Source organism: Aedes aegypti, chromosome 1 (genome assembly GCF_002204515.2).
Source record: "Aedes aegypti strain LVP_AGWG chromosome 1, AaegL5.0 Primary Assembly, whole genome shotgun sequence".
NCBI lineage: Eukaryota > Metazoa > Arthropoda > Insecta > Diptera > Culicidae > Aedes > Aedes aegypti.
In genome coordinates this window covers 18,033,053-18,054,987 of record NC_035107.1, presented here as the reverse complement: position 1 = coordinate 18,054,987, position 21,935 = coordinate 18,033,053, and the positions used below count along the sequence as shown (strand labels likewise).

The following is a 21,935-nucleotide window of genomic DNA, read 5'->3' as shown; positions in this document are numbered from 1 at the left end:
ATCCAACTCAACGATGTGAAAGTAGGCCTTTGCCAAAACGACCAATGAGAAGTGGTCTTTTTTGACAGGCAATTGGTTTCATTTTTGTACTGTGACCTGTCACGTCTTGTCTTAGAGTATAACCAAAGACAAAATAAACACCTCCATGTTCCTTGCAATTGCCCAAAATTTTATGGCTCATAAGGTAATCTAGAATGCCGTGAAAAGTGTACTGCGATATGTCAAACTTGGGTACCTTTTGCAGTACCGAGGGACCAAATGCAGTACTAGAAGTGGTACCTAATCTGAGCCCGAGTGGGACGGACCTGGTATAACCGTCATCAACGCGCCAGTTCATGGCACCTAAAAGGACTACAATACGTCACGTTGATAATCGATTCTGCACCATTTCTGCGGAAGGTACTCACTGTACCCACATTTGACAGCTCTACATTTTATGCGGCGAGGGATTCCAACAATAGTTGGCCGCTTTGGTTGGTGCAGCGGCTACCCCACTCCACTGCCCATACATTAACCCTCTAATACCCACTACACTTTGGATATTTTTTTCGTAGCTCGGAAATCAAAATGATTTTATTTTTAGCTTAAACCTTGACTCTTCTTCTTGGCATTACTTCCTCACTGGGACAGAGCATGGCTTCTCAGCTTAGTGTTCTTATGAGCACTTCCACAGTTACTAACTGAGAGCTTTCTTTGCCAAAGTTGCCATTTTCGCATTCCTATATCGTGTGGCAGGTACGATGATATGCTACTCCCAGAGAAGTCAAAGAAATTTCCATTACGAAAAGATCCTGGACCGACCGGGATTCGAACCATCAGCATGGCTTTGCGGACTCTAACCTGAGAGAGACTCGCGAAGAGGAAAAATATCAACGTCATATGCAGCCCAGATTCCCCTCTCACGAAACGTCAAATGCAGCCCACCGTTTTTATGGCTGAAAAATTTAAAAATATTGTGTTCAAAGTAAATTGTTATTAATAACCTCAGTCAGGGGAGCAGTTTTTTCCAAAGTTGCTGATAAATCTAAGCAGAAGATTAATTATTTCTAATGTCTGCTACGTTCGCTGGCATGAAATTTCACTCAAACGGCTATTTATGATTCGATGTGATGCAAACTCAATCATTTTTTGCTGAGAGGTTCATCTGAGGGTTTGAACGGCTTGCGCATAATTGATATAAACACAAAGTGGAATAAGAAAAAAAACTCAGCAATCACAGAAAAAGAAGACCGTCTTCGCGAGTCTCGTCTCAGGTATCAATCTGCTATCACATCGTGGTAGGCTGGGAACCAACCGTGCTGTGTCATTGTCAACATCATTTTCGCGTGAGTCCTTTCGAATTTGGTCCAAGTGTCGCTTGATCATTCTTCCAGAGATTTTTAAACGTACGCGGTAGCTGCGGTCTCCGAGTATCTCTTCAACAACTGCTCTGCCCATAACTGCATATTTGTAACATTCGACAAAAGTAGGCATTGAGTAAATGGAATACTAAGTGTGCATTTTATGGCAGTATGGAAGGAAACTAAAATTTCTAAAAATTACCAGGAACTCAAAAATGCTTATATGAGGCTGATATTTCGTACAACTAGATGAATTGTGCGAAAATAATCCTGATATAAATTTCATTGCTATCACATTACGAGGCTCATTTATAATCTCTATGTGACTGTTATGCGGTTATAATTACCAATGTGACAAAACAACTTGGTATTTTTTTTCGAATTTTCTAGAACAATCTCAATAGAAATATTAGTAGTAGAACGCTAGTAGCGCTGTTGTCACAAAACTGATTTTAATTATTCGTACCTTTAATTATGGTTTTTCATTGTTTGTTCAATGCCTTGTCGTTGTTTATGTTTTTATAATTAATTTGACACTTTGATGCCCGGTACTCAGGCTGTCAGTTCGTGGCAAACTAGATGTTGGTAACACGAACAGCAGCGACATTAGCATTCTTAGGTTAATGCTTCTACTACAATCTCACAGATTTTAGTAAGTTGATCGAAAATATTTACCATTTAATGACTCTCCATGGTATTAACTCCATTTTGTCAAAAATGTCGAATGTGACTGTTTTGCAGTTATGGGCAGCTGCTGGTGTCCACGCTTCCTTATTAGGATTAGTGTAATCCTTCACCACAACTTTGTCTCCAACTTTAAAGGTGAGTTTCCTTATACCATGATGATGCTTCATCTGCATTTTTTGCTTTTGAAACAGATTCTCTTTCGCAGATTTTTCTTCTTGTGTTTCTGGTTTCTTACATGGATTCATAATGTCCAAGGAACTTCGAATATCTCTTCCCAACATCATGTGCGCCGGCGATAATCCCGTAGAGCAATGTATAGCCTTCCTATATCCCAACAGGAAATTTGCTATAATGCTATGAACGCTTTTGTTTTGATCATATAAGCATTTCATGAGAGACGATTTAAAAGTTTTTACCATATTTTCAGCTTCTCCATTAGTTGCAGGGTGTCCTGGACTTGTCAACTTATGTTGAATTCCGTTAGCAGCCATAAACTTTTGCACATCTCCCGAAACAAACTGAGAACCATTGTCGCTAACCAACTCATCGAAAATACCAAACCTTGATATGCACATTGTCAGCTTTTCGAGGACGAACTGGGTTGTACAAGATTTTGTAACATAAACCTCTACCCATTTTGAAAGAGCGTCAATGACAATCAAATAATATAAACCATCAACAGGACCTGCAAAATCAACATGAACCCTACTCCAGACTTTGTCAGGTGGTTGCCATGGAATCAACTCTGATTTTGGCGGTGAAGGACTTTGCATAAGACATGCCGAACAATTTTGGGAAAATTTTTCAATATCGTTGTCAATCCCCGGCCACAATACGCTGGAACGTGCTACGCTTTTAGTTTTCACTATTCCAAGATGCGATTGGTTCCTCAACTTGACTGGCACTACGACCCTGCATCCGCGCATAACAACACCCTTTTCCAACGAGATTCATTGATTAATTTCATATAAGGACTTCCTTGTAATGACTGATCACTGTTCGTTCCTCTCAACAATTGTATCACTGGACTCTGTTGCTCATCTTTAATGGATTCCTCGGCCAAAATCGAAACATCAACTAATCCGCATTGATCGGTGTTGATAAAATTCAAATAAGAATCCTCTTCTTTCCAGATTTTCCAAGATTCGACCGGGAACCGCGATGGAAAATCAGCTATATTTGACTGAGATCTGACATCTGACATCTTTGAATTCTTCTGGCAGCTATCGCTGGGATTCCTTTCTTCGGACTGAAAATGCTTAATAACGGTTTATGATCCGTTCGTATGCAAAAATGATTACCGGCCAGATACTGATAAAATTTAATTACGCCATACACTATTGCCAGAGCCTCTCGATCAATAACGCTATAATTTACTTCTGACGAGTGTAAGATCCGAGAAGCAAATGCTACCGGTCTCTCCACATTTCCTTCCATCTGGCTCAATACTGCAGAAATTCCTTTGTTAGAAGCGTCACACGTTAAAAAAAGGTCCGCTGCTGGATTGAAATGTGCTAAAGTGACGTCTTTACAGATTTCATGCTTAATTTTCTGAAAAGCTTGTTTGCATTCCTCTGTCCATTCAAATTTCGCTCCTTTGCGTAGCAGACTATACAGCGGGCTCATAATATCCGCCAGACCATTTATGAATTTCGCATAATAATTTACGAGCCCAGCAAAAGCTCTTACTTCCGTCACATTTTGTGGCTCGGGTGCATCACGTATTGCTGCAATCCTCTCGTCTGTTTTTTTGCAAACCGTCTTCCGTGATCACGTATCCAACAAACGTCACCTTATCCTTGAAAACTGACACTTTTCCTTGTATTTCAGCCCCGCTTTCTCAAGAATGTTGAATACTAGTTCCAGACGTTTCAAATGTTCTTCATATGTTGCTCCCGTAATAAGTACGTCGTCCAAAAAATTAGACACCCCCTCTACACCACATAACAGTTTCTCTATTTCGCGCTGCACAATGCCCGATGCTGGCTTCACACCAAATGGTAACCGATTCATACGATACACACCTTGGGTGGTAGAAATTGCACACATTTCTTTAGAGCGATCATCTAACTCAAACTGGTTGTACGCTTTAGACAAGTCTACCTTAGAAAATTTGCGGCCACCATTCAACCTTACGAAAATATCTTCAGCCGTGGGTAACGGATGCTTAACGTCCTTCAAATAACTGTTCAATGTCACTTTATAGTCCCCACACATCCTGATACTCGAATCCGGCTTTACTATCGGTACCAACGGTGTACCCCATGTCACTACTGTCACACTTACTAATTATTCCGTCTTTTTCCATTTTGTCAAGCTCGATCGCTATTTGCTCTCGAAATTTTAAGGGTATCTGCCTCGGCTTTTTGAACGTTGGTGTAGCATCCGGCGTTAGTTCCAAACTAATTTTTCCATAAGCATAATGGCCCAACCCATTTGAGGATAATTTTTCGTGTTCACTTAGGATTTTCGTCAATTCAGCTTCATGTCCCAGCGCAACATTATGCACGACGGTCAATTGCATATTAAACGCTTTCATAAAATTCTTGCCAAGTAATGGTGGTCCACGTTCATTCACTACGGCGAACGAAATTTGTCTCTTCTTTCCACTGTACACTAATGGAAGAACCAAAACCCCAACAGCTCCCATTTTCTCCCCCGAATACAACTGCAGTTGCAAATCCGACTTCTCCAAAGACCACCTAGCCAACCTCTTCCTGTAGAACTCTTCAAATACCACACAAAGCCCTGCTCCCGAATCAAGTTCCATTGTGAAAGTGTCCTCGCCTATCATAACATCAATTTTGAACCAATCTTTTGCCCTATCGTGATCTGATAATCTGTACAAACTAAAAGTATTGCACTTACTTATGTAATTTTGTTGGAAATCCACTTGATCCGGTTCGATATGCCGATTACCACCATCCTGTGAAGTCGTCGATTGCTCTGCCGCCAGATAGAAGTTTCGTTGATACTCACATGCCGCTTGAAGATGCCCTTCTTTGTTGCACTTCTTATATACGTACTGTTCGAATCTGCAGTCTCGTCGATAATGCCCCGTCTTGTAGTACGCCAAACATTTTCCTCTCAAAGAATCCATCCGTCGTTCTGCTCTCTCGCCACTAGCCTTCGTGTTTCCCTGCGTTTTGTTTTTGACGAACATCAGTTGAACCGCTGTATCGTCCGATTCATACTTCAGAGCTAACTCCTGTGCCTTTTCCGTCAACTTCTCGTCCTCCTCGCAAACTCGATCGTACGTCTTGCCGTCCAGTCCGTCCACAAATTTATTTACGAGGTTATGTACAAGCGCATCCCCGAACTTACAATTCGTCGCCAGATTCTTAATTCGCACTATCCACTGCATAACTGTCACATGTCCATTTTCGTGTCGCCTTGCTCGGAAAAACATTCTACGCTCCTTGTGAACCACGACGGGGGCGTAAAATGCGACGTCAATATCTTGCACAAGTCGTCATAGCTTTTATCTTTTGGCTGATTCGGTGTGCACAGGTCCCTCAGAAGTTTGTAGGTTTTCGGGCTAAGATGATTGATCAAAACCGATTTCTTCATATCATCACCCACTTTCGTTGACACAAAAAACTGTTCCAGCTATTATCTGTATAGTTGCCATTCTTCCACCTCCGCATCGAAGGGGCGGAACGCCGTGCTAGTCGCCATCTTGTCGTTTCCAAACAGCAATTCGAATCAATTTTTCCTCCGGTTTCTAGCTCGTCTCCGTCTACAAAACACTTGCCTTCATATCACTGCGTTGCATACTCGTCGCCATTGTGATGTTTCACGAAATAAACATATATTTAACGCACAAATTCTGATGATTACAAGTTTATTCTCTGATTGCACAACTAGCCAAGAACACGGACGTTATCACAATGACGCGCTATTTTTCTCTCCTCTCTTCTTCTTCATTTCAAGGTACTTGTACGCTGCTCGTTGGCAGCCCTGTTCTTACACTGATACAAATATCACAATAAACGGCTTAGATATAATCTTCTAAAGTTGATCCGTTTGTATGGAAAATCGAAAAAGTTGAAAATGTTTTGTCCAATACTGTACTTTCACCACACAACCACTTTGTCATTTTGAATTATTTGTGATCAATACGAATAAGTTGAAGGAAAACGCACCGCAAAGTCTTGTCACTCTGGATGTTACGCTAATGAAGAATCATGCTAATGACTCCAGGAAGCATGATTTGTGGTCCTGATATCATGACCTAATCAATTTATGAATTTCATGACCTTTAAGTAAGGGTAGGATTTTTTTTTTCTGTCTGCTAGTTGCGAAATGAGAAATTTTCTAATGGTCTTCTTAGGAATCAACAAATAAATTTTGGAAAAAATATTTTAAATATCTTGTCAGATATATCAAGAACCTTTACAAATTCTCATTAGTCCTGCTATGATTTCGAGAAGATCTCGCCAGTGGTTTAAATGAAGGCAATGAACAATTTCGGATTTCATCAGTCTTTCCAATAATTCGCTAAGAAACTTCTAAGGAAATTTTTGAGGATCTCAACAAGAAGCTGACGACATTTAGCCAAGAGCTAGGCCGAAACAAATTGCTTAAATATTTTAAATATTAGAAGCAAGCGAGGTAAGGTATACCTGAAATTAGTTCAACAATCTTGAAAACCACTCGTATTTGCAATGTGTTGAAAAACGAAGCAATCGTGAACCCTATCTCAACAACCCTGCTACGTCCCTGACAACCGTATCCTGGAGTAGGTTGGACCTAGCAACTAAGGGTTGTTACACTTTTTTCTTATTCCTGTTTCAACCACCAATCGCATCAGACGTGTGTTTCAATAAACGTTATTGTTCCTGTTACATTCGTATCTTGTTCTTCGCCTCCAAAGTTCTGCAACATCAACAGGTTATGGGCGACCACCGTAAAGAAGCTGCGGTTCACGGAATTCAGCAATTCGTTGGTAAAGGTTACGATGTATGGCAATTCCGTGTTCAAACCTATTTGGAGTCGGTGAACGTATGGGACGCTATCGTAAAGGATGTACCCGTTACGGCTGCGGAAGCGGCAAAGTTCCACGAGACGGACAGGAAGGCCAAAGCGATTTTGGTGGGCTTCGTAGCAGACGAGTACCTAGGCTGCATTCGGGACAAGGGCACAGCAAAAGCAATGTGGAAAAGTCTCGAGGATACATTCGCGAAGAAATCAGCAGGTAGGCAGACCCTAATCAGGAAGCAAATTGCAAGATTGCACCTGAAAGATGGCGCCTCGGTTCGGACTCATCTGCTGGAGTTTGAAGATCTGATTCGTCAGTTACGCATGGCGGGATCGAAGTTGGAAGAAAGCGATGTTTGCTCGTCTCTGGCGTTAACGCTTCCGGAATCATACGACGCTCTGGTGACGGCTTTAGAGAATTTGCCGGAGAACGAACTTACCTACGAAGTGATGAAGACCCGTTTGATCGATGAAGAATCGAAACGAAACGATCGAAGCTATACTGTAGAAGACAAACCAGCAGCGTTCATTGGCGATAACCAGAAGAAAGGCAACCGGTTCAATGGAAAATGTCATTCCTGCGGAAAAAGAGGGCATATGAAGAAAGATTGCAAGAAAGCAAAAGGAAATGCAAATGTGGCAAGTATTTTTAAACCAGTGGTGTTCATGGCGGACCGTGCAGTTACTAAGCGAGACAGCGTCGGGAAGATCGTGTTCAAGTTGGACTCTGGATCGAGTGACCATCTCGTGAACAAGAAAACGTATTTCAAATCCGTCAAATCAGTACAATCGCCAATTATCATCAACGTAGCTAAGGATGGCCAATTTCTTGAAGCCAAGCAGGTAGGAGAGATCTCAGGATCAAGTAATCTTGGAGTTCCGTTACATGTGAAGGACGTTTTGTACGTGCCAAGTCTACGGGACAATTTGATGTCAGTAAAGAAATTGGCAAAAGCAGGAGTCGAAGTGGCGTTCAACAGCAAGGTGGCAACGTTGAAGCTAAACGGGAAAACCATTGCGACGGCCTATCTGCGAGGCAACTTGTATGAACATGAAATTGAAGTCCCGGAGAAAGAAGCGAATTTGTGCAGTTCAGAGACAGCAAATCTGTGGCATAGACGACTAGGTCATCTGTCTGAGAATAGTATGAAGATGATGGTGCGGGAAGATTTAGCCAAAGGACTGAACTTTAAGCCTCAGAAGCTCCAATTTTGTGAAGCTTGTGTTCAAGGTAAGATGTGTCGAGAACCATTTGATGGAAAGCGCGAAAGAGCAACGAGACCACTCGGAAGAATCCATTCTGATGTCTGTGGACCTATAGAGCCCGCGTCATGGGATGGTCACCGTTATTTTGTCAGCTTTATCGACGACTATTCACACTTCGCGATGGTGTTCCTACTGAAGAAAAAGTCTCAAGTTTTTGAAAAATTTCAAGAGTACGAAGCGATGGTAACAGCTATGTTTGGAGCATCGATATCGAAGTTGACAGTAGATCAAGGTCGAGAATATTGCTCCGGAAATCAGATGAAATTCTACAAGGCTAAAGGTATTCAAATAGAAGCGACCGTTGCATATTCCCCTCAACAAAACGGGGTAGCGGAGCGGTTCAACCGAACCCTAGTGGAGAAAGTTCGAAGCATGCTTATTGACTCGAGGATGCCTAAATCGATGTGGGGAGAAGCAGTTCTAACAGGTACGTTTTTGATGAATAGGAGTCCCACTTCTGCTCTCCCGAGGAATCTTACCCCGACGGAATGCTGGACCAAACAGAAGCCGAACTTGGAGAAACTGAAAGTTTTTGGTTCTCAAGCATTTGCATGGATCCCCAACCAATATCGCAAGAAGTTAGATGCGAAGAGTCGAGAACTGGTGATGATCGGATACGCTTCAAATGGATATCGCTTATGGGACAGGAATTCTCGGAAAATCGTAATTGCTCGAGATGTGAAGTTTAATGAAGCTTGTTATCCGTATGCGTCCAATAGTAGCAAATCTGAAGATATTCCTTTGATGATCTTGACATCGTCCGATCAAGAGGGGGAAAGCAAGAATTACCTCGTATCTGGAGAAGAAAACGAAGCGCGAAATTCCGTTGAAATGATTGAAGCTGAAGATAGCGAATACGATGATGAACTACCCACCGCGCTCCCTTCGCAACAAGAACGGGACAGCAATTCAGATGAATCGTCCACGAGGCGTAGCGAACGGGAGCGCAAGTTTCCGGGTAAGTTGCTGGAATATTTAACTGGTTTTGAAGCAACTGCTGTTGGCTCTCCACAATTCACAGATATACCTCAGTGTTTCAATGATATCGCAAAGAGTGATGACCGTGACCATTGGATGGAGGCTGTACTCGACGAGCTCAAATCGATGGAGGCCAATCGTGTGTGGCAACTGATGAAACGACCACCAGGTGTTAAGCCCTTGAAATCTAAATGGGTATTCCGATTGAAGGAAAACGAATGTGGACAAGCAATTCGACACAAAGCAAGGTTAGTGGTGAAAGGATTTCTGCAACGTCCTGGCATCGATTATGAAGAAACGTTTGCTCCTGTGGCTCGCTTGGCAACAGTACGTGTGGTGCTCGCTGTGGCCGTACGATATGGTTTCTATTTACACCAAATGGATGTGAAGACGGCCTTTCTCCATGGCAACCTGAAGGAAGAGCTGTACATGGAGGTACCGGATGGAGTGCAGGCAGCGCCAGGAACAGTATGCAAGCTACTGAAGTCTATTTACGGGCTGAAACAGTCTCCACGATGTTGGAATGAAAAACTCAATACGGTGTTGCTGAAGCTAGGTTTTTCAAGATCGAAAAGAGATTATTGCTTGTACACTTCAACAAAAGAGAACGACGAAATCTTTCTGGTGCTGTATGTAGACGATTTACTTATCATTGGCAGAAACATTCGAACCATTGAACACCTGAAGCAACAACTGTCCCGTGAGTTCAAAATGTCGGATTGCGGCGAGGCAAAGTTCTTCCTTGGCATTAAATTGGATTACGATCGTCAGAGAGGTATCCTAAAGTTGTCCCAAGGAAGCAATGCGCAAAAAATCCTGAAGAAATTCGGCATGATAGATTGCAACGCAGTGAAAACGCCTATGGAAAAAGGATTACAGTTGAGTCGAGCCGGAAGCAGAACGAATGAACCCTACAGAGAACTTCTAGGCAGTTTAATGTACCAGATGCTATGTGCTAGACCTGATATTTGTTTTACTGTAAGTTACCTTGGACGTTACCAACAGAATCCGGTGGATCATCATTGGCAGGCCTTGAAGCGCGTTGTGAGATACCTGAAAGGCACTAGCGAGCTTGGTTTGCTCTACAAGCGGAATGAATCTTCAGCTCCGTTGATTGGCTTTGTGGACTCAGATTGGGCATCAGATCAAGAAGATCGAAAATCCGTATCTGGCTTTGTCTTCAAGGTGTTCGGATCAACCGTATCGTGGGCAAGTAGAAAACAAGTAACCGTATCTACTTCATCTAGTGAAGCAGAATACGTTGCTCTCAGCTCTGCAGTAAGTGAAGCGATTTGGTTGGGCGGTCTCCTGGAAGATTTGAAATGCAAATCAAAGGCAGAAGCAATTCCAATATTTGAAGATAATCGTGGCTGTATTGGACTGGCAAGAAACATGGAATCAAAAAGAATCAAGCACATCGATATCAAACATCATTTTCTGAGGGACCATGTTGCTGCTGGAACCGTGACGATTGAGCCTATTGGAACTGCAGATCAAGAAGCCGACATCTTCACGAAATCATTGGATACTGTACGATTCCAAGATCTACGTTCAAGACTGGGAGTCACCGATTGAGAGGGGGTGTTGAAAAACGAAGCAATCGTGAACCCTATCTCAACAACCCTGCTACGTCCCTGACAACCGTATCCTGGAGTAGGTTGGACCTAGCAACTAAGGGTTGTTACACTTTTTTCTTATTCCTGTTTCAACCACCAATCGCATCAGACGTGTGTTTCAATAAACGTTATTGTTCCTGTTACATTCGTATCTTGTTCTTCGCCTCCAAAGTTCTGCAACATCAACACAATGACTTCTAGGAGCCCTTGAGAAGTCATCTCGACCTCCTAGGGGTCCGCCTACTACAGGTTGGGATATCGAACGTTGCACATATAGCCTGATTAGTAGTGTGGGACAAAATTTAGATTCTCGCTCCAGTTCACTTTTTGAATTGCATTCAGGTTCCTTAACTACTGTGCAAAATTTCAGCTCGATCGGTGAAACTATATTTTAGCGCCAGCCGTTCAAAGTTTGTGTGGGATTTACTATGGGAAAACTTACTTTTGCAAAGTAAAATCGCCAGACGTCGCCCATTTATGCCTAATAACTTTTTTCACAAGCATCAGATTGCTTTGCGGTCTTCGGCAATGTTGTTCATCGTAGAAGTACCTATCAATATTTTTTATAGGACACAATGGGCGACCAACGGCGATTTTTCTTTTCAAAAGTAAGTTTTCCCATATTAAATCCCATACAAACTATATCTAAAAAGTGAACTGGAGCGAGAATCTAATTTTTTCATATAATCGTTCAGTTGCTTTGAAATTCACAATTTTAGAACTTTTACAACAAACTCGGATTTATTCTTGTACATATGTGTGTGTGAAGAGCTGTAGTAAACTTGATATTTGAAAATGTGCTCAAAATTCAGATTTGTAATCTAATATTTTTCTAATATTTTTCCATTACAGCATCTTCCTCCTCCTCATCGTCGAGTTCATCATCCTCTTCATCGTCCTCGTCGTCATCGTCGTCGGCCGGTTCTCCAAACGGCAAGTACGACAACCTGGGCATTCTAACGCCGGCGACATCGCCCAAGCTGACCCTGATGACTGCCACCGGCGGAGCCGGCCCAGAAAGCCTGCTCCCGATGACCCCCATCAGTCCCACGGGTTCCGTGGGAAGCGGAACGGCCACCGGTTCCGGTGGGGGAGGTGGCGGAGGAGGTAACAGTGCAAGTTCAGCGCTGGTAAGTAGTAAAGCCTTGTCGGCGGCCACTCTCGTGGGCCAACTGCACACCGAAGAGACGTAGCCGATACTCAAGAATCTACTGCTGAGAAAGTGTTGAAGGTAAACGTGACCGCAGGCGTGCACGAGGGTCGTGTGATGCGGTCCCCCCGCCATGATCTTGCGGTCGTTCGTCGTCGTCTCTTTTTCGTTGTTATCTTAGTGAAAAAATGATACGCTTTTTAACTTTACGCCCGACGCAGCGCGTGTTCAAGTACTGCTACATACAAAAAAAACGCACCTTCGGTGTCTGGCTGGTAGAAATGGACTTAGAGAGAGGATATAAGTGAAACAATAGAGATACTACAGAGGATAAAATCATCAGAAATATCCACACAAACATCTAATTAAAATTTGCACCTGCAATAGAGCAGTTTAGGGGCTTCAAGCGACTCGTATTACAAACGTTCAAGGAAAGGTTCAGCATCAGCTTTGTTTTGGATTACTAGCTCTTAAAAAAAAAAAACAATAGTTCTTGGTCACCACAACAGGAAATAGTTTTTAACCTTGTAGAATGTAGAACAAATTCACACAGTGTCACAGCAGTCAGCAACTATCAATTAACCGCCTATCTTTTCACGTCGCTTCCGCTATACCTAACGCTTTTTTTTTTATTGAATCGCACTGTCTGCGCGGTAGACTTTAAACGCCGATTTTTGTTTTTCGTTTTTTAATTTATTTAAACCCCCGTACTTAAGTAGACGCGCGCACGAGCTGAAGCTACTAAATCTACTGTGTATAACTATTGTATTGTCGCTGTCGGTTAAGTTTTCTTTCGAAGTGTGTCTTGTTTCGTTCGATTTTATGATGAGTTGCGAACCTCGCGAAAAGGTCCTTTTCGCGCCTGTATTTTGCACTGTTTTACAGGATTAGGGAAACAGATCTAAGTAGGCTTCAATTCTAAACCTCACCACACATTTCTATAGAAGAGTTAGACAGAGATAGTGAGAGAAAAGAGAGAGTAAAATTAACTGAGTAAAGCGGAAAACTAAACTAGCACACACACAAAACGATATACTAACTATATCAAAGAATAACAAATCAGATCTCAGATTCTCGTTCGCTTGTAGCTTGTAAACCATACAAAATAGTAGGATCAGAGGAGAACTGTTAATAAGTAGTAAGGGCCGGCAGCAGCGCGGCGTTGCAACGACCGGAAACGAAGAAAGATTGATAAACTATCGATACCAAAATTTACTTCATAGGATCTTTATAGATAATTAATATATTATATTTATCGTAAACAAGAAAACAGCAGAAAAAACGCAAGTTAAATCGATTGCCTGTTGATCAAAATTCAAACAAACAAAAAAAAAACTACAGCCACAAACATACATATTATAGACAAAAGCGGGTCGACATTCGTTTAGCCGAGCTTCTATAAAATAGTTCAGGTGCTCCTAGAGAATGATTCCACCGGAATATTTTTTGGTCGTAGTTGTGCGATAACTAAAATTCTTGTGTGAGAACGTGATCTAGCACACAGAAACGCAGAAAACGTAATTTTTGACCGTGAAATCTGTTTAGCCGAGCTGCACTTTAGTTGAGTTTTTCATAAGTTGCGATACTTTTTTTATTGTTTCTGTGAGAAAATATCATAAAGTTTTTTTAAGTCTACTAGGAATTTGAAAGATTTTGTTCTCGATTTGGGTCTGGGTCGTTCGACATAAAAGCATTAGCCATAACGCCATTTAAACGGATATTCGACATACCGGTTGTTTGGCACAACATTTTTCATGAAAAACAGGCATCTTTTGAATGAAGGAATATAATTCAAACGATCATTATCAGGGATTGAATCCTGAAAAAATCGAGATTATCTCTCACTTATCGCTCTCTGTAACAATCATGATCAGCAACACATGAGAGCTTGTTTCTCTTCTTCTGCTACAGCTCTGATTGAATCGGGGCATAACAGTGCATGATAAAACCATCTTGCTATTATTGCTATTATTATTTCAGATTAGAACATTACAATGGCATTGAGGCTACGTGCTCAATTGAGTATGCTACACAATTAAAAAGACAGATTACGGTTAAATTTCACCGTAATCTCAACAGCTGAAGGTTCGGTGAAAAATCACTCCTCGACTCCCATAGCAATCCAGTCACATAGAGTGTGACAACTGTCGATAAAGTCGGGTGACAAAACCAAGACGAGCGAAATTTAAGGTCGACAGTGACTCCAGTCGAGCCCTACATCTTCACTGGTACAGAGTCTGCTTCTCAGCTTTTTTTTTTCTACACCACTTTCACGGTTAACCTCTCTACCGGCAGCTTCATTTTTTACCGTAAAATTCAAATTCAAATCGTTATAACTTTTTTGTTTTTCAATATTTTTGCACCATTTTTTCACAAGCTCTCAAAAAACTCTTCTTGTTTTAGTATCATATTTATTGATCATTGGTTACCTGGTTTTGAAGATATTCCAAAATTCCTTGAGGGACCGACCCGTAACTAGAACCCCCCCGTTAATTTTTCAGGCTACAGAATTTTAATCGTATTCGGATATTCACTCTTCGGAACAACACATAATTGAGAGTATGTTGTGAAAAAAATGAAGCAATTTGGTGCAGCCGTCTTTAAGTAATGACCATTTAGGTTTCTGGAACCACGCTGGCCAAATAAAGATCTTACAAACTTCAAAAAACATCATATCGTAATTTTCAGATATCTCCAAGAATACTGAACCGATTTGTATGATTTTTTCAGAGAAGCACCTTATTACCTGGCATTATATAGCCCAAATTTTATTTTTTTGATAAATTGATCAAAAACAAAATGGCTGCCAAAGACGTTTTACATGAAAAATGTCTGTCCCCCAAGGAACATCGGAATATCTTTAAAACCAAATCACCAATAATTCATATCGACACAAATTCCAAAACTAGAAGAGTTGTTTAAGAACTTGTGAAAAAAATGTGCAAAAATATTGAAAAACAAAAAAGTTATACGGATTTGAACATTTATTTTGCGGTAAAAAATGAAGCTGCCGATAGAGGGGTTAATAATAGAGAAATTTCTTTGTCCATGTTGTCAATTAGCAATATAATCTTTGAAAGATTGTAAGGGGCTTCGTGGGCTTCGTGACCGTGCGGTTAATGTTACCAAGCATTTAGCCGCATCGAGTCAAGGAGTGTGGGTTCGATTCCCACTGCAGTCCGAAAAACTTTTCATCAGGAAAGTATTTCGACTATGCCACTGGGCGTTGCATGCTAGTCTGTTGTCTAGTGTGGTGCTTCCTTCAAAGGCCATAACCGTCCACTGGAAGCATTAACGTGTCCGTGTCTTTATAAAAAAGCTTTTTGCTTTAAAATTCATTGGAACGTTGCTAGTCACATTGAGTAAGCTAGTTTTCACATATTAATCAAGTATTTTGACTAATTGCTCTAAAAACTTCAAAACGAACAAATAAAATCTACAAATGAAACTCAAAATTAATCAGACACCTTGAATATTAGATACTTTATGATACCTTCTCATGAAACACTCTTATAAATGTACCAATTCATGGAAAATTGATCTTAAGTGCAATTCGGCTAAACAAATGTTTCAGTAAAAAATGACATTTGTTGTGTTTTGCTCCTCGTTTTTTTCAGTGTTTCCGTAATTATGGACTTACTTATGGAAGAGTTTAAGTATTAGCATAACCACGAAGAAAGATAATTACAGTAAAAATATGTCAACTCTCCCTTACTCGATATTTCGCATCTCGAATATCGAGTTATGGAGAATTGACAGTAATTTTCTGTTTTTTTTTTCTCAAACTTTTCGAAAACAAAAATTGGAACTCTGCTAAACGAATGTCGACCACTGTATTATAGACGAAGGCGGAAACGCTACACATAAGAAAAATGATGATAAAAACGAAATAACGCAACATAAAATGCCATCTTCCTTCGGTTGTGACGAAATAAGCAACAGCAACTAAACAACTTAAAAAACTAAACAAAATATCGATCATCAGGTTTTGATTGCCAGAGAGGCTACGCCTACTGAGTTGAGCCTGCTGCGCTCCGAAGGATCAGCAAGCATAACCCAACATCAACAAATTGCTAAAAAATAGTCTAAATTGCCGGTTCCGGACACGATGAAGCGGCCTGCTTTGATTGGTGTTCGGGACCTCAACCGGAAACCGATCGATTCGGGGTCGCCTTCCTCGCCGGTGGCCCAATTGGAATGAAATCAAATGCTCAATTTAGATCAGTATCAACCCGCCCCCAAAACCCCTGTCATTGTTTTTGAAACACCCTCGCTAGCCATCGTCTAACCCCCACACACACCCACCATCACCCCCTGCTTTAGTTCATTGAGATTATTATCATCGGCAAGGTGGCAAGCGGCAGGAAGTTACACGTTGTCAGCGTTTGTTGCGTAAGGAGAGGAAAAGTAAATAAGAAAACGCTGTGTATTGTTTTTTCGTTTGCCGAAAGAGGCAAACGAAGATGCATTATTTTCTCATTTTTGCTGAGAAAACACACGAATCGTTTAATGGTATATAATTATTATAATATTACTTTGTGTTAATTCAAATATGCTGTGATTTTTACAACCCCTTTTTCCCTATCCTTTTCACATTTCCTTATTTATAATAATCACCCTCTAGTGCATATTTTCCTATTTTCCGCTTTGCGATAGACTTCTTATGTTTGTTAAACGCGATTTTTCACCGGGCATATTGTCGAAGTTACTGGCCGTTCAGAGCTAACACTGAACCAAAATGGAGAAATACGAATTTTAGATGCTAGTTACAAAGATTGCCTATAAGGTACACCGGGGCAAGTTGAAACGGCTGGGGTAAGGTGAAACAGCAAGTTTCTATGGTATTATTCAACTTAGATGGGTAAATTTTCTACTGGAGTGTCTACTTTACAGTTCAAACAAACTCCAAGAGCAGAAAAGTTTATGAAAACGTTGCATTTCATCTTACCCCATCCATTTCAACTTGCCCCGCTGTACCTTAACGCACTAAGGTTCGGTTTTTGGGTTGTTTTGCTCTTCGCTCTCTGACAACAATAGAAGGAGCGGATGAAATAGGGAGAGAAAAATAACTCAAAAGTGAGTTAAAAAATACTCAAATATGGTTTTTCCGTTTTCTCCGTGTACCTTAAGGCTGAGCTAAAGTAATGTGAGCGGCAACGCGGCTTGGCAGGTTTTGACAGAAAATGTATGGTTTAATATCTTATTGTCAAAAACTGCCGCGCCGCGTTGCCGCTCACATCATTGTAGCTCAGCCTTCATTCTCAGTCGGAAGACTCTAACCGATTCAACAAAACATTGCTGAACGCGGCTGTGTTTATCTCCCCCTCTTAGGGCCTGATAACAAGGATAACAACTAATTGTCTAAAAAATACACTGAGGCAAAAAACCTTAGTTTTTCCATAAATCACGACTTATGGACCAATGAAATTATGGTTTCATTGAACGCTTAAAAATTTCGCATATGGGATCACATTTTCAAAAGTGAGATCTACGACTTCTTTATAAATCAAGATTTGAAATATTTTTCATAGCAATCGCTAGCAGAACTGCTCCGCTTCCAAAGTTGGGTACCAGTTGAGCGTAATTTAGTCACATGTTACAGAACATGTCAATTTTTGAGAATGCCTGAAGCAACAGGCAAATGTTCTCATTGATGGATAAATCAAAATTATCATTGCGTTCGCAAGAGAATTTCATTGAATGACTTATGAAAATCAGTTATAAAATTTTTCACTAAAATCGTAAGTAAAACTTACAAATTTAAACAATAAACGCTGTGGCGTCAAATCGTAATTACTTCCTAAGCAATTATTAAGTTTTTTTTGCCTCAGTGTAGGAAACATAGAGCAGGGATGCCAAGTTGTTTTTTTTTTCGAAAATCTGGATGAATTAGGCAATTTTTTTCTGGAAAGTCTGGGTCTTGTGTGTCGTATATGAAGAACCTTACAAATTCATTAAAAATTTTTATCTGAATCTTCCAGATTTTAGACAAATCTTGAAGGTTGGCAACGCTGCTATAGAGACATCATGTTTGGAAAAGAGACTGAGCACACGGAGTTAAGCCCCAAGCACAATGTGAGCGGCAGCGCGGTACAACGGCAAAACGGCAAGCCCATCTTGAGCTACACTCTACTTGTCAAGTCAATGTTGAAAAGGATTTAGTAAACATGGGATTGATAAGTAAAGTGTAGATCATGATGGGCATGCCGTTTTGCTGTTGTACCGCGTTGCCGTTCACATTGTGCTTGGGGCTTTATTCTCGGGTGTTGGATTTAAAAATATCCGAACCATTTTCGCTCTAAATTCCACTGCACTGTGAGATTCGGACCGATTACTTGTCGGTGTAGTATACAATAACTTGTCTTAGTACTTGTTCAAAATACCTCTCGAAATTTGAATATAAATTTTTTCGAGATATTGAAAGAATTGATTTTCAAAATCTGGAATTTGACAGGATATTTTTTGGGATTAGGACATAACTGCTCTCCGTTTTATCCGTTCTAGTACAAAATGCCAGGCTTGTACTGTTTTATGTTAGTGAAACGTAAAACAAACATTGAAGGTCTATCAAATTTTCATTTACTCATCGTAAAATTAATCAATTATTTAAATCATCCCCGCCCCTTATCTCATCGAACACCACCCCCTATGTTAGTGCTGTGTTCCCTTCCTAACATCCCGATTCCTCTTTCCTCCCATCTTTGTTATAGTTGTTAGTGTGGTATCACAATCTAGTAGTCGTAGAACCGCAGTAGTGGAAGTGGAGTATTTTGTCCTAATTTTTTTAGTTAAAAAAGCGTCGCCGAACGAAACCGTTTCGCCTTACAAATTGGCACAGTTTTTCACAAATCGCCGAGCTTTCCCCCTTAGTAGTTTCGTTTATATGGACCTTGTAAAAAATCCTAAACATAAAATTTAATGAAAAAAAAATCAAGAGGTTACCTGATCAGGAAGGGAAAAATTCACGACGCATATTAACTCTAGTGTAGGTTCAACCCTTCTTTCCATCGTGATTGTTGATTTGTTATCGGTGTATGTGTTCCCCCAAACCCACCCTCAACTTTTCCCCCTTCGATCCATTCCCCCTCTCGAATCATGATATAAGAAAATGGACGAACAGACGAACTGCTCATGCCGGACCTAACCTCACTTCCTCTCGGAGTGCGACATGGCAAAAACAAAACTTGTGAGGTTAGGTTCGAGTGATGTGTCGCTTCGCCTGTTGTATGCGTGTGTAATATAAGAGCAAACCGTTGTTTCTTTGTTATGTTCGTGTTTTTTCCATTAGCCATTTTGTACGGCCCGTAGTCTAGAGGGCCGTCACTGTCCATATGCAAGGTATAAGAGAAAAATAAAATAACAAAAAATAGAAAAAAAAGGATCTTTCTCGCAGAAACGTCTGCTGCGGTCTACGTGCATACTAAATTAAAACGGAACGGGAAATGTGTAAAACAAACAAGAACAGAAAGAAAAAAAACATAAGGAAATAGAAGTGAAAACTTTCTAGCTAGTCAAATTTTATGTTATTATAATATTAAAATATTGTAATTATACGTTTTATCACAACACTGTAAAGCTAATATAATTGGAGGAAGCAGAAAACCTAGAAAAGTTAGGAAACCGCAAAAGTAAACTATTAAATTAAACAAAATATTACAACTTCTACACACAGACACACAACTGATAAAAATGGTCTTTTAGTCGTCTTTTTAAAGAAATTGTAAGAGTAAATTAAGAAGTTTAAATTATTTATTTAAATTAATAGTAACTGTCAAGAAGTAAGCATTACAAATCGAAGCTGGGCGTGCAACAAAAAACAACAAAACAAGCATCACGAAAATCATCAAAGCGCTAATGAAAAATTTGTATAGAATACACACAAACATACAAAAGCAGCAGCAGCAAATTGCATGAACCTATTATTATTCTGATTATTATATCTCTGTATGTCATATTTATTGATATGATGATGATGATGATGATGGTGATGATAATTAAGATGCTACAACAAACAGTTCGATAGGTCAAAATCACTGAGAAAATGATAATAAACAAAAATCAAGATGAAAAATTAAAACTGCTTGCTGGTTCGAGTGATGACTTTATCCGAACAGTCCTTACGGATCAAAAGGCTTGTAATATGATGACATCCTTTTACACAGCTGCAATTTCCGACGTATATGTTTCCAATTTTATTTCTAAAATATTCTTTATCGTCGGCAATGGCCAGATTGTACTAGAATCTTGTAGTTTTTTTCTTCACATTATTGCAGAATCTATCTTTGATTCGAAAAGGATAGTTTTTATATTCAAGCAGTATACATCCAATATTGGTTTAAGACAAATCTGCCTTTAATTATTGCATCATGTGCTTCAGATTATTGCGGGATCTTGTCCGGTTTCTTACTGAATCTTGTCTAATTAGTCCTAGATTCTTGTCCAAATGCAGCCAAAATCTTTTCTAGATTATTGCACCAATCAGGCTCACATTCTTGCAGAATCTAGATCAGATTCGTAACGAAACAATCATTTTTAGAAATCAGTTAATCCGATGCCGTTACATTTGAGTTTCCTGTGCCGCCTTCGGTCATATGTTTGTCGTATTACTTCTTCCACCTTCCAACTGCCAACTGTCACTCATTGAATCGCACAAACACACACATCCTTATAGCCTGCAAGCTACTGGAACTGAAAAATTGATGGCAAATGGTTATTAGAGTGGTTCAAAAAATCGGTTTTACTCCACACCGCTCATTCGATTCTAGATCAAATCCTGAGGGTCCTCACAAAATTTGAGCTCATTTGAATGACAACTGAAACTACACAAGCCCTTTACAGTTTATACGGGAATTACTATGAGAAAAGCAACCAATTCATTCAATCGGTCATAGTGTTTTCCTATGTGCTCTTTGGGGCTAGAACTATGTTGATACTGAGAGATACAATAATAAGCTATAACTTTGCCGAAGATCGATTTTAAATCGGACGCCCCAGTAATTAGTTATTGATTTTTGAATGAGTTGCAAAAATTTTGGCTATAATTATTGGGCTGTTCTGCAGGCATCACTGGATATATGCAGTAAAACATGCACTCAAAATAATCCAAACGTGATTGCTACGTGAAAAATCACGTAGATCATTCCGCATTCATTTTGCCTCCTATTCACCTGACTAAGATAATAATTACCAGAGCATATATCGTCCCCTTAATGCTACAACTAGATAACTCGAAAATCAAAATTTTGAGATGTGCAACTTTGAAAGTATGACCGTTTAACAAGGTGATGGTTAATCGCAGTGATTATGATTTAAAAATTGGTTGGTAAATGGCTGGGCATGGCGTACCATTGGTACCTCGCGTACCTGAAGGAATAAAATAGACCCTTTTGTGCGGTCCTTAGCCTCTTGCCCAGCCACTCCTATCCCTACCTCCTCGCGGTACTGGCCGGGGTACGAGTAACCTTAGGGAAGATCGGGTAACCAACCCCCGGTGGGAACTTTGGTCGTATGCTGACAGGGAAGGGGGGGTTTGCTTTTGCTTTTGCTTCTGCAAACCTTGAGCGTCTGTACTCCATGTTAGGAGCGGCTCACAACAGCGTCTGTTCCCCATGTCAGGGGCGGCTGATCATCGTCCGAGTGCCAGAGAAGGACTCTAAGCTAAACTGCGCACTATGGTCCTCCGAACATTAAGGGGGAATGGGGAATGGGGGTAGTGGGGAAATCTAGGGGGTTGGTGTCAGGCCCTGCAAGCCAGCCGTAAAAAAATCAAGCAACGAATAATCAACGAGAGAATACGAACCGGGACAATCGGCGAAGACCACAGCGACGTAAAGGGACTAGGATTGGAAGCTCGGTACGTGGAACTGTAAATCTCTCAACTTCATCGGGAGCACACGCATACTCGCCGACGTGCTGAAG

At 40.6% G+C, this 21,935-nt stretch overlaps 1 protein-coding gene across 2 annotated transcripts in view; it reads left to right on the top strand.

The window, feature by feature from the left end:
* Positions 1–13,352, top strand: part of LOC110674766 (uncharacterized protein DDB_G0271670-like) — a 66,402-nt gene extending 53,050 nt beyond the window's left edge. For both annotated transcript variants that reach the window (XM_021839049.1, XM_021839048.1), the window contains exon 8: positions 11,720–13,352. In XM_021839049.1, the coding sequence (XP_021694741.1) occupies positions 11,720–12,060 (341 nt within the window). In that variant the 3' untranslated portion in view covers positions 12,061–13,352. The remainder of the gene's footprint in view (positions 1–11,719) is intronic.
* Positions 13,353–21,935: the final 8,583 nt, after the last annotated feature.